Source organism: Carya illinoinensis, chromosome 2 (genome assembly GCF_018687715.1).
Source record: "Carya illinoinensis cultivar Pawnee chromosome 2, C.illinoinensisPawnee_v1, whole genome shotgun sequence".
NCBI classification, from domain to species: domain Eukaryota; kingdom Viridiplantae; phylum Streptophyta; class Magnoliopsida; order Fagales; family Juglandaceae; genus Carya; species Carya illinoinensis.
The window spans coordinates 34,064,697-34,078,628 of NC_056753.1; the positions used below are offsets into that span (position 1 = coordinate 34,064,697).

The following is a 13,932-nucleotide window of genomic DNA, read 5'->3' on the forward strand; positions in this document are numbered from 1 at the left end:
TATATATACAGCATTACTCGTAAAAATATATTATATAATCCGCTTAGTTAAATCACCCAAGACATACAATTTGATTGGCCGTTATGTTCTACGCGGGTAATACACGTTATTCTCAATGAATATATAATTCTGATCATACTACATGTATGATATATATATATATATATATATTTATGAAAAAAAGTCAAAAGCCTTCGAGAAGTTTGAGAAATATTGTATACATGATGACGATCGTATGCTAGAAGTAACAACAAATTTTCTTTCGCAATTTCTAGTAATTAGTAATTAATGTGTAGTATCATGACAACTTGACGAGAGGAAAATCAAAATGTAATATATAGTTTAACTTCCAATGTTTAAAGGTTTGTTAAGACGAATATAAATATTAAAATCAATTTATCCCTATTAGTCTAAGTTTTGAGGATAGATGCGTAGTCTTTATCTTACTTGGCATCATATTAGATGTGTTAGATACTTAGATTACTCTACTAACTATTTTTATTTTATTTTTAATAAAAAAAAAAAAAAAACTCATTCTATTCATATTCAACTTTTATAAGTTACATCATACATTTTGTCTATAAGTACTTGATTAACAATTTCCTCAGGACCCTCCTCAACTCAATACATGTCCTCTTCACAATTTAATGCCATCTTAACTAATTGATGAGCAACCTCATTTATTTCTCTTTAAATAAAGCTCACTTTCCACCTAAAATATGCTCTTAGCTTCTACTGCAAAGCCTTCACCAGATGACCAACACTTGAATCATACCTTTCCCCCTTCCTTACTGCATCAATAACTTCCTTCGCATCTCCTTCAAACTAGACATCTCCAACCCCAGGTCTTCACATAGTACTATGGCTTCCCATAAAGCAAAACATTATGCAACAAAAGCACAGCCACTTAACACCTTAACAACACATTTTGTAGCAAAAACTTCATCCTCACCATCTCTTATTACCACCCCAATCTCCAATCTCTGAGAGGACACACTAATAGCAGCATCAAAATTAGCTTTTAGTTTTAAATCTCTTGGTTTCCTTCACCCATTGCCTTCCCTCATTGTTGGCTTGATAACAATTTTATCAAACTCACCCCTTAACCTCTCTTGAGTCAGCTTAAAATCTTCATATCCTGTTAATAAAATCTGTACAACATTAGCAGGAGTCAAGAATTTTTTCTCAAACACATATTTATTTCTTCTATACCAGATGTTTCTCGTGATCATAGTCATTTTTTCTATATTCTCAATAGGGAGTTTACTATACATTTCCTCCCAAAGCTGCAAAAAATTTGTTACTCTCACCCTCAATTTCTGTATAAGACTGCCTATCTCACCCCCAAACATTAGAAGCCGCAGGGCACCATCAAATAGCATGCATCTTTGATTCCTCATTTTCCAAGCAAATAGGACACTTTACATCCTCTACCACCCTCATTTGGCTTAGATTTATCATAGTAGGCAAAATATTGTTGGCTGTTCTCCACAAAAAAAAAAAAAAAAAAAAGTTTAATAGCACCTGGGACTCCCAACTTCCAAATCTGTTTCTATATCCTTTCTTCTCTGCCAAACTCTGAACTCTCCCCAACCCTTTGCCTTCTATCTTGTTGCTCCATATGATAAGCACTTCTTACCGAGAACTTTCCTTTTGAGTATCCCCAAATTAATTTGTCCTTTGCTTCCACTGGGCTAAGGGGTAAAGACAGTATCAAATCAGCTTCATCATTCTCAAAAATTTGCCTCACTAAATCCACCTTCCATCTTCTACTAGATTTATCAATCAACTCACAAACTCGATCCTCAGCTTGTAAAATTTTTACTTACGATTATACACAACCAGTTACAGATTTTGGCAACCATTTATGATCCCAAATTCTGATATTCTCTCCATTCTCAACCCTCATCCTCATTCCTATTCTAATAACCCCTAAAGCAAACCACACACTCATCCAAATAAATGAAGGAGATTACCCAAAGTGGCTTCAAGTAAAGAGACATTCTTAAAATATTTATCTTTAAAAATTCTGGCAACAAGAGAAGTAGGATCCATCAACATTCTCCATCCTTGCTTAGCTAGCATGACCAAATTAAAATCTTCAAGTTGCCTAAAACCCAATCCACCTTCCATTTTATTCTGTCCCAATCTGCTCCACTTCCACCAATGCATCTCATCATCCTTTTTATACTGAGACCACCAGAACTTGGAGAAAAGTTGTTCAATCTCATCACACAATCTCTGAGGTAGCTTAAATACACTCATAGTGTATGTAGAAATGGCTTGTAACACAGCCTTAATCAGAATTTCCTTTTCAGCTTTTGACAAAAACCCATTTTTCCAGTTCTGAATCCTCTTCCATACCCTCTCTTTAAGTCCCCTCAAAGTATTATACTTTGATCTACCTATAATGGTAGGCAAACCAAGATATTTCTCATGTCTATCACAAATATAGGACCCAGCCTCTTTATATATTTCACTCTTTACATTCTCTTTTGTGTTTGTGCTAAAGAAAATGGAAGTCTTATGCTTATTAAGCTTATGCCCCGAGGCCTTCTCATAGCAATCAAGAATGTCATACATGCTTCTCCACTCATTCAAGATAGCCCTGCCAAAGATCACACACTCATATGCAAAAAGTAGGTGATTAACTTTTAACCCCCCCTCACAACAGCTACTCCCCTTATTACACCTTCCCTTCCATCTCTAAAAAACATTTGACTTAGTCCTTCTACACAAATAAAGAACAGATAGGGGGATAGAGGATTATCCTGTCTCAATCCTCTTGAAGGAAAGAATTTCTGCCCTAGCCTCTCATTCACTACCACTGAGTAACTTACTGATTGTACACACATCATTACCAACTTAGTAATCTTCTCCCCAAACCCCAGTCCAATCAACATAGCTTGCAAGAAAGGTCATTCCACACGATCACATGCCTTTGACATATCAATTTTTACAGCCATATTACCTATCTTTCCTTTTTGCTTGGATTGCATTGAGTGAAGTAACTCAAACGCAACCATAATATTATCAGTAATGAGTCTGTCAGCAATAAAAGCGTTTTGATTATGTGAAATAAAAGTATGCATCACCTTTTTCACAGGATTAGCAAGGACCTTTAATATTAGTTTATGCAAAACATTGCATAAACTAATTGGTTTAAACTCCATCACAGTCTTAGGCACCTTTACCTTTGGTATCAAAGCTATATAAGTATGATTTAAATCTGCCACCATCGATCCCCCATTAAAGAACTCTAAAACAGCCTCACTTATATTACTGTCAATGACACCCCAATGCTTCTGAAAAAAACCAGGTCCAAAACCATCAGGCCAGGGGATTTCCAAGGTGACCTCTGTTTCAGAGCCACATTCACCTCTTCCCTATTAAAAGTCCCTTCTAACCCACAACTCATTTCCTTAGTAATCTTTGGCTCAATTTCACCAATACACCTTTCAATATTAGTTTTAGAATGGTTGCTGGTTAAGTAGACTTCAGCAAAATATTCTCCAAAAGCAGCCTCAATTTATGCCTACTTACTCACTAAGCACCATTGAGAATTAGTAATCTTAGAGATAGTATTATTTTTCTTTTGTTGGTTTACACAGGCATGAAAAAAATTTGTATTTCGATCCCCTTGCTGCAACCAATGAGCCTTAGCTCTTTACTTCCACTAAATATTATCCTGCTCCAGCAATTCATCCAACTTCCTGCCTACACATCTCATTTTAGATGTATTTTCAGGCCCCTCCACCTCTTTTAGAATTTTAAGTTTGCTAGATAAGAGCTTAATATCAACCCCTGTCTTTGCAAACTTCTTTGAGGACCATAAACCGAGAGCTTGTCTACATGAATTAAGCCTTCTTTAAACACTGGATAGTCTTCCTTTCCCCTCACCTCCATACCTCTTCCATGCCCTTTCCACTATCATCCCACACTCCTCCTCCTTATCTCAAGACATTTCATAGCAAAATATTCTCTTATCTTTCTCATAGGTAAATCTGTCTCTTGAGTAGGTAAGTAGAATAGGTAGACGGTCAGAACACCAAGCTACCACTGTTTCCACTCCTACTTTATTAAAAGATCTCCTCCAAGCTTGGTTTGCAACAGCTTGATCTAATCTTTCTTTAACAAAAGAACTGTCATTATGACCATTGCTCCATATATACTTAATGCCCCTCCACCCAAGATCACACAATCCTCCATTAGATAAAGTCTCTCGAAAATCCTCCATTTGCCCCTCCCTCCTCTCATTTCCTCCCAATTTCTCCCCTTGGGACGCTATCTCATTGAAGTCTCCTAAAACACACCATCCCCCCTCAGGAGAAGGTTTTAGCATCTGCAGTAACTTTCAAGAACCCTTTCTCTTAGCAACCCCTGGATGTCCATAAAAACCAGTCATGAGCCACTTAGAGCTCTCCCCTTTATTCTTAACCCATAGGTTAATATGCCATTGTGAGTAATTCCATAGTTCCACCTCCTTTACATCCTTCCACATCATCACCAACCCACTACAAAATCCTCTCGGTTCCGCCACCATACAACCTTCAAAGTCCAATTTCTTTTGCACAACTTCTACTTTCTCAAATCTCAACTTTGTCTCCATAATGAAGATAAAGTCTGGCAACTTCTCCTTTGCAAGCCTACAAGGGAACTGAACTGTCCGGGGGTTGCTAAGCCCTCGACAGTTCCAACTTAAAGCCCTCATTGATCCAAGGCAGCCCTGCCAATAATAACAAAACTTCTGAATCAGTGTCTTCCCTCCTCACTTTCTTAGTATTTACCTCTTCACCTTCATCCTCCTTCTCTTCCCTCCTAATCAACCTCTTATTCCTCCCTGAAATCATCCCCTGACTTTTTGATTTAACCATCTCTTTAGCTTTCCTCTTCCAACTCTTTCTAACCTCATTTATTTTTTTCTAACCCAGGCTCCTCATTGCATATCCCCCCTTGCAGCACTTAGATTGCTGCCCCTTCACCTCATTAACCTCATCTTCTAACCCAACCTCTCCATCCCCACTTTTCATATTATTAATTTGCTCTTCTATCACATCCTGCCCATTTACCAACATTAACTCCCTTCCATTTTCCCCCTCATTTCTTTCTTCCTCACTGTCCTTTATTTTCACCACAATTGACTCCTCTTCTCTAGACTCAGTACAATTTTCCTTACCCCCAGCCTCATAAGAAGCACTTTCCTCTCCTCTACTAATACATTCCTCGTTTATTTTTCTCTCCCATGATTGTTTCTCCCCACCTCCCTTATAGCCCTTTTCCTAAATCCCCCATCAGTTCTAAGCCATGAGCCAAATTGCTCTTGAGAAGACCTTCCATTCCCTAAACCCTCGCCTCCCATCACACACCCATTCTCCCCATGAGTCAACCAACCACATTGAAAACACATTCTTAGTATTTTCTCATACTTCACACTAGCCCACACATTATGTTCATTCACCTTTATCCACCTCCCACGAACCACTACATTTTTCAATGGAATTTCCACTCTAACTCGCAGGAAATCCCCCCATCCTATACCATTCGCAGGAATATTCACCTTCATTAATCTTCCTAATGATTCACCAATTAAAAGCCCCTTCTCTTTTGTCATACAAAACATAAGCAGATTGTGGATCTGGATCCAGAACAATTCATGATCAAAGCTCCATTCATTCGGTTGAGCAAAAACATCAAACACCTTAAGTACAAACAAATGGTTATCAAATAACCATGGTTTGCCATCCAATACTCTCAACTTATCAGCCATAGTGTGAAAAATAATCACAAACTTATTGTCACTAACCTCTCGGAATTCAGCTGGTTTACTAATACGCCATATCTTATTCATCGTGCTTGACAGAACCTCCTTGCTAATCGATCTCTCCAGACAGATATTTCCGACTAGACTATGCTCCCCCTGTTCCCAAGCTTCCACTTTAACCTCCTCACCAACCTCGACAACCAATAGCCTTAGCTTCTTCCACTGTTCTTCCAAACTTTTCAGTCCAGCCACCACCAGCAGACTCATCCAAGGTTGCCTCGCACTCACTTTCCTATCAGTTAGTTATAACTGCTTCCACCATCTCTATTTTCAGAGAGAAAAATAGAGAGGAGACTCCAATTTTTTATATTTCTTTTATTATTTCTTTAACTATTTAATTGTTTAATTAAATATTCAATATATCCAACTTACTTATTCAAGTAGCCAGAGTCTGATACAGTATGTCCATTGTTAAAATGCCTCGTCATTGGTCACAGTATATTTTGAGAATTCATGAACTAGCGACATTATCTTTGTTTTGAACTTATTATTTAAATGAGTAATCTTTTATATAGTCGTGAAATATAAAATTATTATGCAGATGTTTTAAAAATGAGTGAATTTCGTATTTATTTATTTTTTTAAAAATAGTTACGCGAAATTTATACACTTACAATTATAAATATTATTATTTTTTTAAATGTATAAGCATTAATTGATCTAAAAAGATACTAATTTGGACGTTCATCCTCCAAATTAACCATACGCCAGAAATCATGACATGCATGTTAACCAAGATGAAGACGAGCCATTCGAAAAGTAAGTACTATATATCATACATACCTGCCATCTCTTTATCTGAATCGTACGGTTGCATTAATAAAATTAAATTTTCAAAATCTAATTCAGCAAATAAAACACTTATAATTTCTACTTTATACGTGCATCTTTCATCTTTTCATTTAGTCATCAATCGGACTATAAATGACAATAGGGCTCCTTACAACGTGACGGGAGCTTTTCCAAACAAGTGAACCCGGGACCATTTGCCCACTCGGCATTGGCTTTGCCTTCACCACAACCGTGAAGCTCCGCTTCTGCAAGACGCGAGAGAAGTAGAGAGTCGTGGGCCTAACAGTGATTTCAACTCCTGTGGGAGCTTTAATGGTGGCGTTATAGATGGACAGAGCAGGACCGACGTTGGTCACTCTTCGCCGGAAAACGCCTGTTATCGGCTCTCGGTTGTTTTTCAGGCTAAGCTGCATGGTGGGATAGTTGAGATCATCATAGCCAAGTCCGGGAAGCAACGTGGAGCAGTTGACATGTTTGGAACCAACTAGGACTGCTAAAGAGGATGCATTATACCCCTCGTGGCATAAGAATTGGATGTAAGGCATTTCATCCATGTCAAAAACTAAGCCGGGGCTCACTGCCCGAGTTGGGTTCACTTGACCGGAACCAAAGGCAAATTCTTGATCTTTGTTGTAATCAACTCTCCGGCTCATGGGTTTTGCTTGAAAGTGTCAGACATGAAGAAGGTAAGCATTGATTAAGAAACAGAATTCTATAATGGATGGACCAAATCCAATCTTCCTATAGAAGTTGATCCTTTCTCTTTAATTACCTGTGGTCAAGATGGCGGATTTGATTGCAGCTGGACTCCAGTTTGGGTGGAATGACTTTACATACGCTGCTACCCCGGCAACGTGAGGACATGCCATGGAAGTACCAGACATTAAGGTAAATTTAGAATATTGGGTGTCTCCTTTCAAGCCGGTGAGCGATTTCATGGGGGTGTATGCTGCCAAAATGTCAATACCGGGTGCTGAAATATCAGGCTGTATAGAAAACAGGTCCACTTTTTTGAGTGCTAGTTTTTGTATGTTACGTCATGAGTCAAGCAGAAAGGAAAAGGTTTTATACTATATATATATTCTGGTTGAAATTTATATATATAGTAAAGTCATGTATACCTTGAGGAGGCGGTTTGATCCCGGACTTGGACCCCGAGATGAAAATGAAGCTACAAATGGAGCAGGCTCTTTTTTTCTTTCACGGGTCTTGTAAATCACTGCTGCTGGTGATCTAAAATAATATTGAACAAGAAATATTAATTCATGATTTCCTTCCTAATATCTGTCAGATAATATAGATCCTGAATCTATATCATCAGAGATTAATATATATCCACCTGTTTTTCATAAAATAATTGTGAGAAGTCGGGCTTTGGACTTGGTCAGTGATTAGGGGATAACAGTAAAGAGTGTGACCATACTTCTCTAATATTTTTTGTTTTCCTTGCAGAAATGTTGTGTGTGGCATCGGCAACATGTAGTAAATTAAACGTTCTCTAAAAATACAGCGAAGAGGTATTAATACCTTGTGGAATGTATGTAATCATCGATGATCGCGCCTACAGTGCCATTAACCACAGTTGCCGGTGCCATGAAAATTAGGGCAGCATCAGGTAATCGATCACTTTCAACTATAGTGCCAGCCCCACCAATTTCTCTGACAACAGAATCACTACCCCACGCTAATGATTTGCAGTGAACAATCCTTCCCTTCACCTTGACAGGGTCCAATGAGTCTTGGATACAGAACCTAGCCATCACAATATGAAATTAATGGCGCTAGCTACATCATTTTTTGCGAAAATTTCCACGTAGTACTGCTCCAGCTCCGTGCATAAAGAAAACGTATAATACCTTGCATTCTCCACAGTTGTAGAGTTAAGTGCCGCATCAGCCCCACTAATAAGAGGGTATAATTCCTGCTTTGGATTGAATGTGCTCACGCCAATCCCCTGCATGCACCCCACAACATTCATGCACATTTCACATACTTGCTAGTTAATTTACCCATATACAGACGTTACAGACCTAGCTGGCTAGCTATTATATATATCCACCTTTAGGATATATACTTGCATATCATGATGTATATATATTTAGCGTTTAATGCATGTAAATTCAATTGAGGTGGCATGGAGAGACCTTCTCGTTTCATGTATCAGATTAGTCTTAATTTTTTGCCTTCAAAATCAAAAAAGAAAAGCTCCCTACTGTGTTTGACATCACAGTTCGGAAATGAGATACGAACCATCCAATCTCTGCCCTTCACTTCTGCGGATCGGACAAAGAATATTAAACTCTATACAGGATTTCAAGAGTGCCAATATATATATATATATATATTAACCTCATGTAATTTTATGCATATATATATTCTGCATGCATGCAAAAACCTATGGCGTACGTACCGAGATGTTCCTTCCATTTCCGAAATGAACTTTGCTTCTAAACTCCCTATCAATGCCGCTAGCTGCCACGGTTAGAATCCAAGGAGCGTGATTCCCCACACTAGTCAGACTTGGTCCATTATTTCCAGCGGAGGCCACGGTGATAATTCCCTTCTGCATTGCATGAAATGCACCGATTGGTACAGAGTCGATGGTGTAATCTTGATTCCCTGCGCCGCCGATGGAAATCGATATAATGTCCACACCATCATGTATAGCAGCATCATATGCAGCAAGTATATCTGCACCGGCGCAACCAGTGGACGCCCAACACACCTTGTACATGGCCACCCTCGCCGACGGCACCGCACCACGTGCGGTTCCTCTGGCAAGCCCGAAGAGGCTTGCATTTGGGACTAGGTTGCCGGCTAATGTTGACGATGTGTGCGTCCCGTGTCCATCCACGTCAACCGGAGATAATATGTCGGAGGCATCGGGAATGCCATCGAGCTTGAAGTACCTGGCGCCTATGATCTTGCTTCAAGTTCCCACAAGGGGTGGCAAGGAGAGAACGTACAAAGGTAAGCCAATGCATTCGAAGATCTTTAAAAAAAATTAACAAATTAATCTCTGAACGTAGTCTAAAAATCTTGTCATTACTTTGTTCTCGATAAACATGGAAATCGAGATTATCTTTTGGGGGTAATAATAATTTTATTTGAAATTTTTTATGTAATGTAGGCTATAATTTAATTTATAGAAGATAACTTATAAGATCATAAATGTTTTGGGGAATCATTTTTGAAGTTGTACAGACATAAATTTGATAATTCTGTTTCGTTATTTCTATCTTTGAGTGCTATATATATATACACGTGTGTGTGTGTGTGTCTAATATGTTTACTACGGATCCGGCCGGATTTATTGGGCAGTAATCGGAAATTAGAGAATCAAACTTTCCTAAATTGAGAGATAAATCAATCTTTAAATAATGCCACCGCACAATCGATAAATTGGGGTGTATTAATATTCCAAATTAAGGAATTTATCAAACATGTTTATGCATTAATTAATTATGCTTAAAAATTCTATTAATTTTTAAATTCGTGCGGATAATTAACTATATATATATATAGTACTACTTAACCATTAAAATTTCTTGAAAATTAGAATTGGTAAATTAAGAAGCTAGCTAGCTAGCTTTAGTTAGGAATCATTTGATCTGAAAGAAAATATATAGATCATATGGAGAAGATTTTACTTGTTGCATCCTGAGAAATTAGCAAATGGGCCACAAGTTCCTTTCCACTTAGCGGGTGGAGGACCAAACCCGTCATCCTTAAAGCTTTCAGAATCTGGAGAAATCCCTGCAGTCACAAATATACGATGAAATTAACTAGTTATATTTTGAGAATGAGCAAAAAATAAAATAAAGGAAATAAAAATAAAAAGAGATGAAGATCATTAATTAAAACCTGTATCAAATAGACCCACAATCACATCGCTCTCCGTTCTCAATTTTCTTCTTGCGGTTACAGGTAAGCCAACAAAGTCCCAGGATTTCGTGGTGTGTAGCTTATAATACTGATTCGGTATCACGGACAGCACCTCGTCCATTCCTATATATAATTTCACATGAGCAACGTCGTATAATATACGTACGCACAACTCAGGATCTATATATACATATATATATATATATATATATATCCCATATCTAATTTCTGAACATATTGAAATTAGATTTACAGTTTCATCAGACGTTGCGTACGTACCCGATAACTTCTTAGCTTCATCTTCAGATAACTTTGCTGCAAATGCATTCAGGCTCTTCGTATAGCTGTAGACGATGGACTCCTTCGCATCATCATAGCTGTTCGATCGTATAAATTTCATCATGTCGATCGGAAAAAATTATAAAAGCTTATCAGAATATGTGTTTATTACGATGAAAATGGGAAACCTGCGCGCAGAATATATATATATATATCGGAAGAAAGAACCTTATACGTAAGTACGTACGTACCTTTCTTTCACAGATGAGAGGAGATGAATATGTGCTTGATCTAGAGAGTTTGAATTAACTAGTGGATGATCTCCCAAAAACGCTATGTACAATTTCTGCATAATTAATTTCCGATTAAGATTATAATTGCATGCATGGAATTAAGTAAACAAGCCAAACAACGTTATAAATTGCAGAAAAGCAAAATTATGCAGAATACAAAGTACCTTTTCCTCGTCCCCAGTTGCCCAAACGACAAGACTTGTCGAGACCAAGAGAAGAGAGAGAACGAGCTTCCAAGGAAGAGAAAGATCAGAATGGACGCATTTCTTTGATCTCGAGAACATCTTTGGCGTATACGTAGTAGCTAGCTTTGTTTATGCAGGGCGCTACAAACAGTATTACACCCCAGTTTTTTAGTTTAAACCGATCGCAGGAAACAAAAACAACGAAAAAATTAACTAAGCAGCTCCATGGGTATAAAGAGAAATCTTGAAGTACTCGATCGATCGACGTCCTTCGGATCCGATTGCATGCTCAGGGTTTTGGTTGGGAAACCTTACAAGGAAGACAACATATATATATATATATATAATTTCTGGATTTCCAATGACTTTCATTGTCTATATATATAAAGCCTATACACGCGCGCTTGTACTCGTTACAGAGAAAATACATGGGATTGAGGGGTTAATTTAATATTGTCTATAATAAGGCAATTAAACAAATTAGTAGTAAAATATCAATATTAGAAGTGACACCATTGTCATATGTTTTATTTGAATATATATAGCTATACATGAGCTAATTATAATTACGTGGCATGGATCGAAGAAAACAGAAATATATATATATATATATATTTCTGAAATTAATTAGGATCATTACGTTGGACATGATGATGATCTATTTTCTATTTTCTATTTTCAGGTGGCCGGTGACCCATAAACTGATCTATATTTATATATTGTGCAGTTGGCCACATCCTATTTATAACTAAAAAAAAAGAGTTTTCAGTTAATTTTCAACTTCTTTGATTTGAGTTGACCATGAAATTACGACCAATTAATTTGTGAGCAAAAGTAGCTATTTATAAGATCATGATGATGATCCAGTAGTACTGGCATTAACAGTATGTCTGGACGTTAAGGTGCTTGAATAATAAGTTGAGATAAAAATTTAAAATTAAATAAAATATTATTTTTTAATATTTTTATTATTTTAAAATTTTAAAAAAATTAAGTTATTTATTATATTTTATATAAAAAATTTTAAAAAATTATAATGATAAAATGAGATTATAAAACATTTTCGCTATTTAAACATAGCCTAATTTTCTTAACGTAAGCAAAATCTCGTTGTTCGTAAAATTTGGAGGAATGGTGACTTAACGTAAAATTATAAGAGAGTCAACAGATCCAAACTTTTGGTACAACGTACGTTAATTAAATAATATCATAATTAGGTGTCGAATTAATCTAAAAATTAATTAGTGATAATCTTTTTCTTGAGTAATTAGAAAGAGAGAACCCCTAATTTTTTCTTGAATTCCAATTCAAGCATATATATATATATATAGATATATGTTTGCCAACATTTCCATATCGGAGAGAAATTATAAGGTAAGCTAAAATAGTCTTTGGAATGACTTTGCTTGGGTTGGCCGGAAGAAAAATATAAGTAAATATCACTTCTTCTTCTTTTTCTTCTTCTTGGATCTTTGTATTTCTTGATTTAACCAAAAGTAACCAGATTATTATAACTAAAAGTAAATTTGAGTAATGTTACGTATAGTTGTGAAATGCACAAATATCATACAGTTGTTTTGAAAAAGAATAGGGTATATTATTAAAAAATTAATTTATTTTTACATGAGTATTGTATTTATTCTTTTTTTAAATGATAAAAGAATAGGGTATATTATTAAAAAATTTATTTATTTTTATGTGAGTCTTGTATTTATTTTTATTTTTTAAGTGATTATACGATATTTATACACTCACAACTATAACTATCATTTCTCATATAGATATATTTGCTGAAATTTTTAAAATTAAAATTGATCAGAGACTATGTTCTATTTGAAGATTTTTACATAGTACATCATTTACGTGACGTAATTTACTAATTTGATTTGAAAGATAAGTTTTAAAATATAAATTTTACAAATCAAATTATCCCATGTAGATCATAGTCTGTGATGTAAAAATTTTCAAATAACACGACTTTCAAAATATATAATTTACGGCCACAGGTTGGACGGTAATGTTGGCCACGCAAAATTTTAATTTCAAATATAAAATTCTCATCTCATCATTATAATTTTTTCAAATTTTTATATAGAATATAATAAATAATTTAACTTTTTTCCTACTTTTTCAAATCTTAAAATAATAATAATATTAAAATATAATATTTTAATATTTAATCTTAAAACTCAAAATTCTCATCTAAAAATTCCCAATGGCCAAAAGAAGAATAAACACATAAGAAAAAAAATTATATTCATAAATAATGTGTTCATTGAAACAAAAAGTACACTATCAATACGAAAGTTCGATGCATCGGTTATCATAAATAAAAGGCATTTGTATTTTAATTCTATATAAAAAAAAATGACATATTTACATATCAATTTATAAATATTATAATTAACTAATAATATAAAAGAAGTTTTGTCGTGTAAAGCTTTTAAATACAATTAAATTTTTAACAAGATTATACCAACTTTACACATAAAAACGTATACAAAATTTATATATAAACTTTCTCACTAATACAAAATTTTTATTTTAAAAATAGAATATAAAAAAAAAACGATGAAAAGCCTTGGATATGTAAATTTTTAGTAATTTTTTGCGAGTATAGTTAACTTTTTTCTCCTAAAAATAAAATATTATGGATGTGAATAATTTAAAAGAAGAA

At 35.4% G+C, this 13,932-nt stretch overlaps 2 protein-coding genes across 2 annotated transcripts; both read right to left on the reverse strand.

Moving 5' to 3' along the window:
• Positions 1-732: 732 nt before the first annotated feature.
• Positions 733-2,583, reverse strand: LOC122301912. The gene is made up of 4 exons (XM_043113266.1): positions 1,977-2,583; positions 1,640-1,824; positions 915-983; positions 733-825 (listed from the first exon to the last, which is right to left on the reverse strand). Exons 1-4 carry the CDS (start codon positions 2,581-2,583, stop codon positions 733-735), a joined length of 954 nt encoding a protein of 317 aa, XP_042969200.1.
• Positions 2,584-6,572: 3,989 nt separating this feature from the next.
• LOC122301205 (subtilisin-like protease SBT4.14) lies at positions 6,573-11,579 on the reverse strand. Its single transcript, XM_043112392.1, has 11 exons — positions 11,235-11,579; positions 11,029-11,123; positions 10,778-10,875; positions 10,478-10,621; positions 10,264-10,369; positions 9,024-9,540; positions 8,470-8,567; positions 8,141-8,365; positions 7,735-7,846; positions 7,386-7,599; positions 6,573-7,274 (listed from the first exon to the last, which is right to left on the reverse strand). The coding sequence occupies exons 1-11, from the start codon at positions 11,352-11,354 to the stop codon at positions 6,724-6,726; spliced, it is 2,280 nt and encodes a 759-aa protein (XP_042968326.1). The 5' UTR covers positions 11,355-11,579; the 3' UTR covers positions 6,573-6,723.
• Positions 11,580-13,932: the final 2,353 nt, after the last annotated feature.

Bases quoted from the DNA above. Each gene is read 5' to 3' on its own strand.
- LOC122301912 (XM_043113266.1), bottom strand. From the start codon at position 2,583: ATGTATGACATTCTTGATTGCTATGAGAAGGCCTCGGGGCATAAGCTT. The intron at 984-1,639 runs GTAAGAAGTGCT...GTGTCCTCTCAG, and splicing joins ACTCAAAAGGAAAGTTCTCG to AGATTGGAGATTGGGGTGGT. The intron at 826-914 runs GTGTTAAGTGGC...GGAGATGTCTAG, and splicing joins CTACAAAATGTGTTGTTAAG to TTTGAAGGAGATGCGAAGGA.
- LOC122301205 (XM_043112392.1), bottom strand. From the start codon at position 11,354: ATGTTCTCGAGATCAAAGAAATGCGTCCATTCTGATCTTTCTCTTCCT. The intron at 8,366-8,469 runs GTATTATACGTT...TGTGATGGCTAG, and splicing joins ACAACTGTGGAGAATGCAAG to GTTCTGTATCCAAGACTCAT. The intron at 7,600-7,734 runs GTATACATGACT...TTTTCTATACAG, and splicing joins GATCAAACCGCCTCCTCAAG to CCTGATATTTCAGCACCCGG.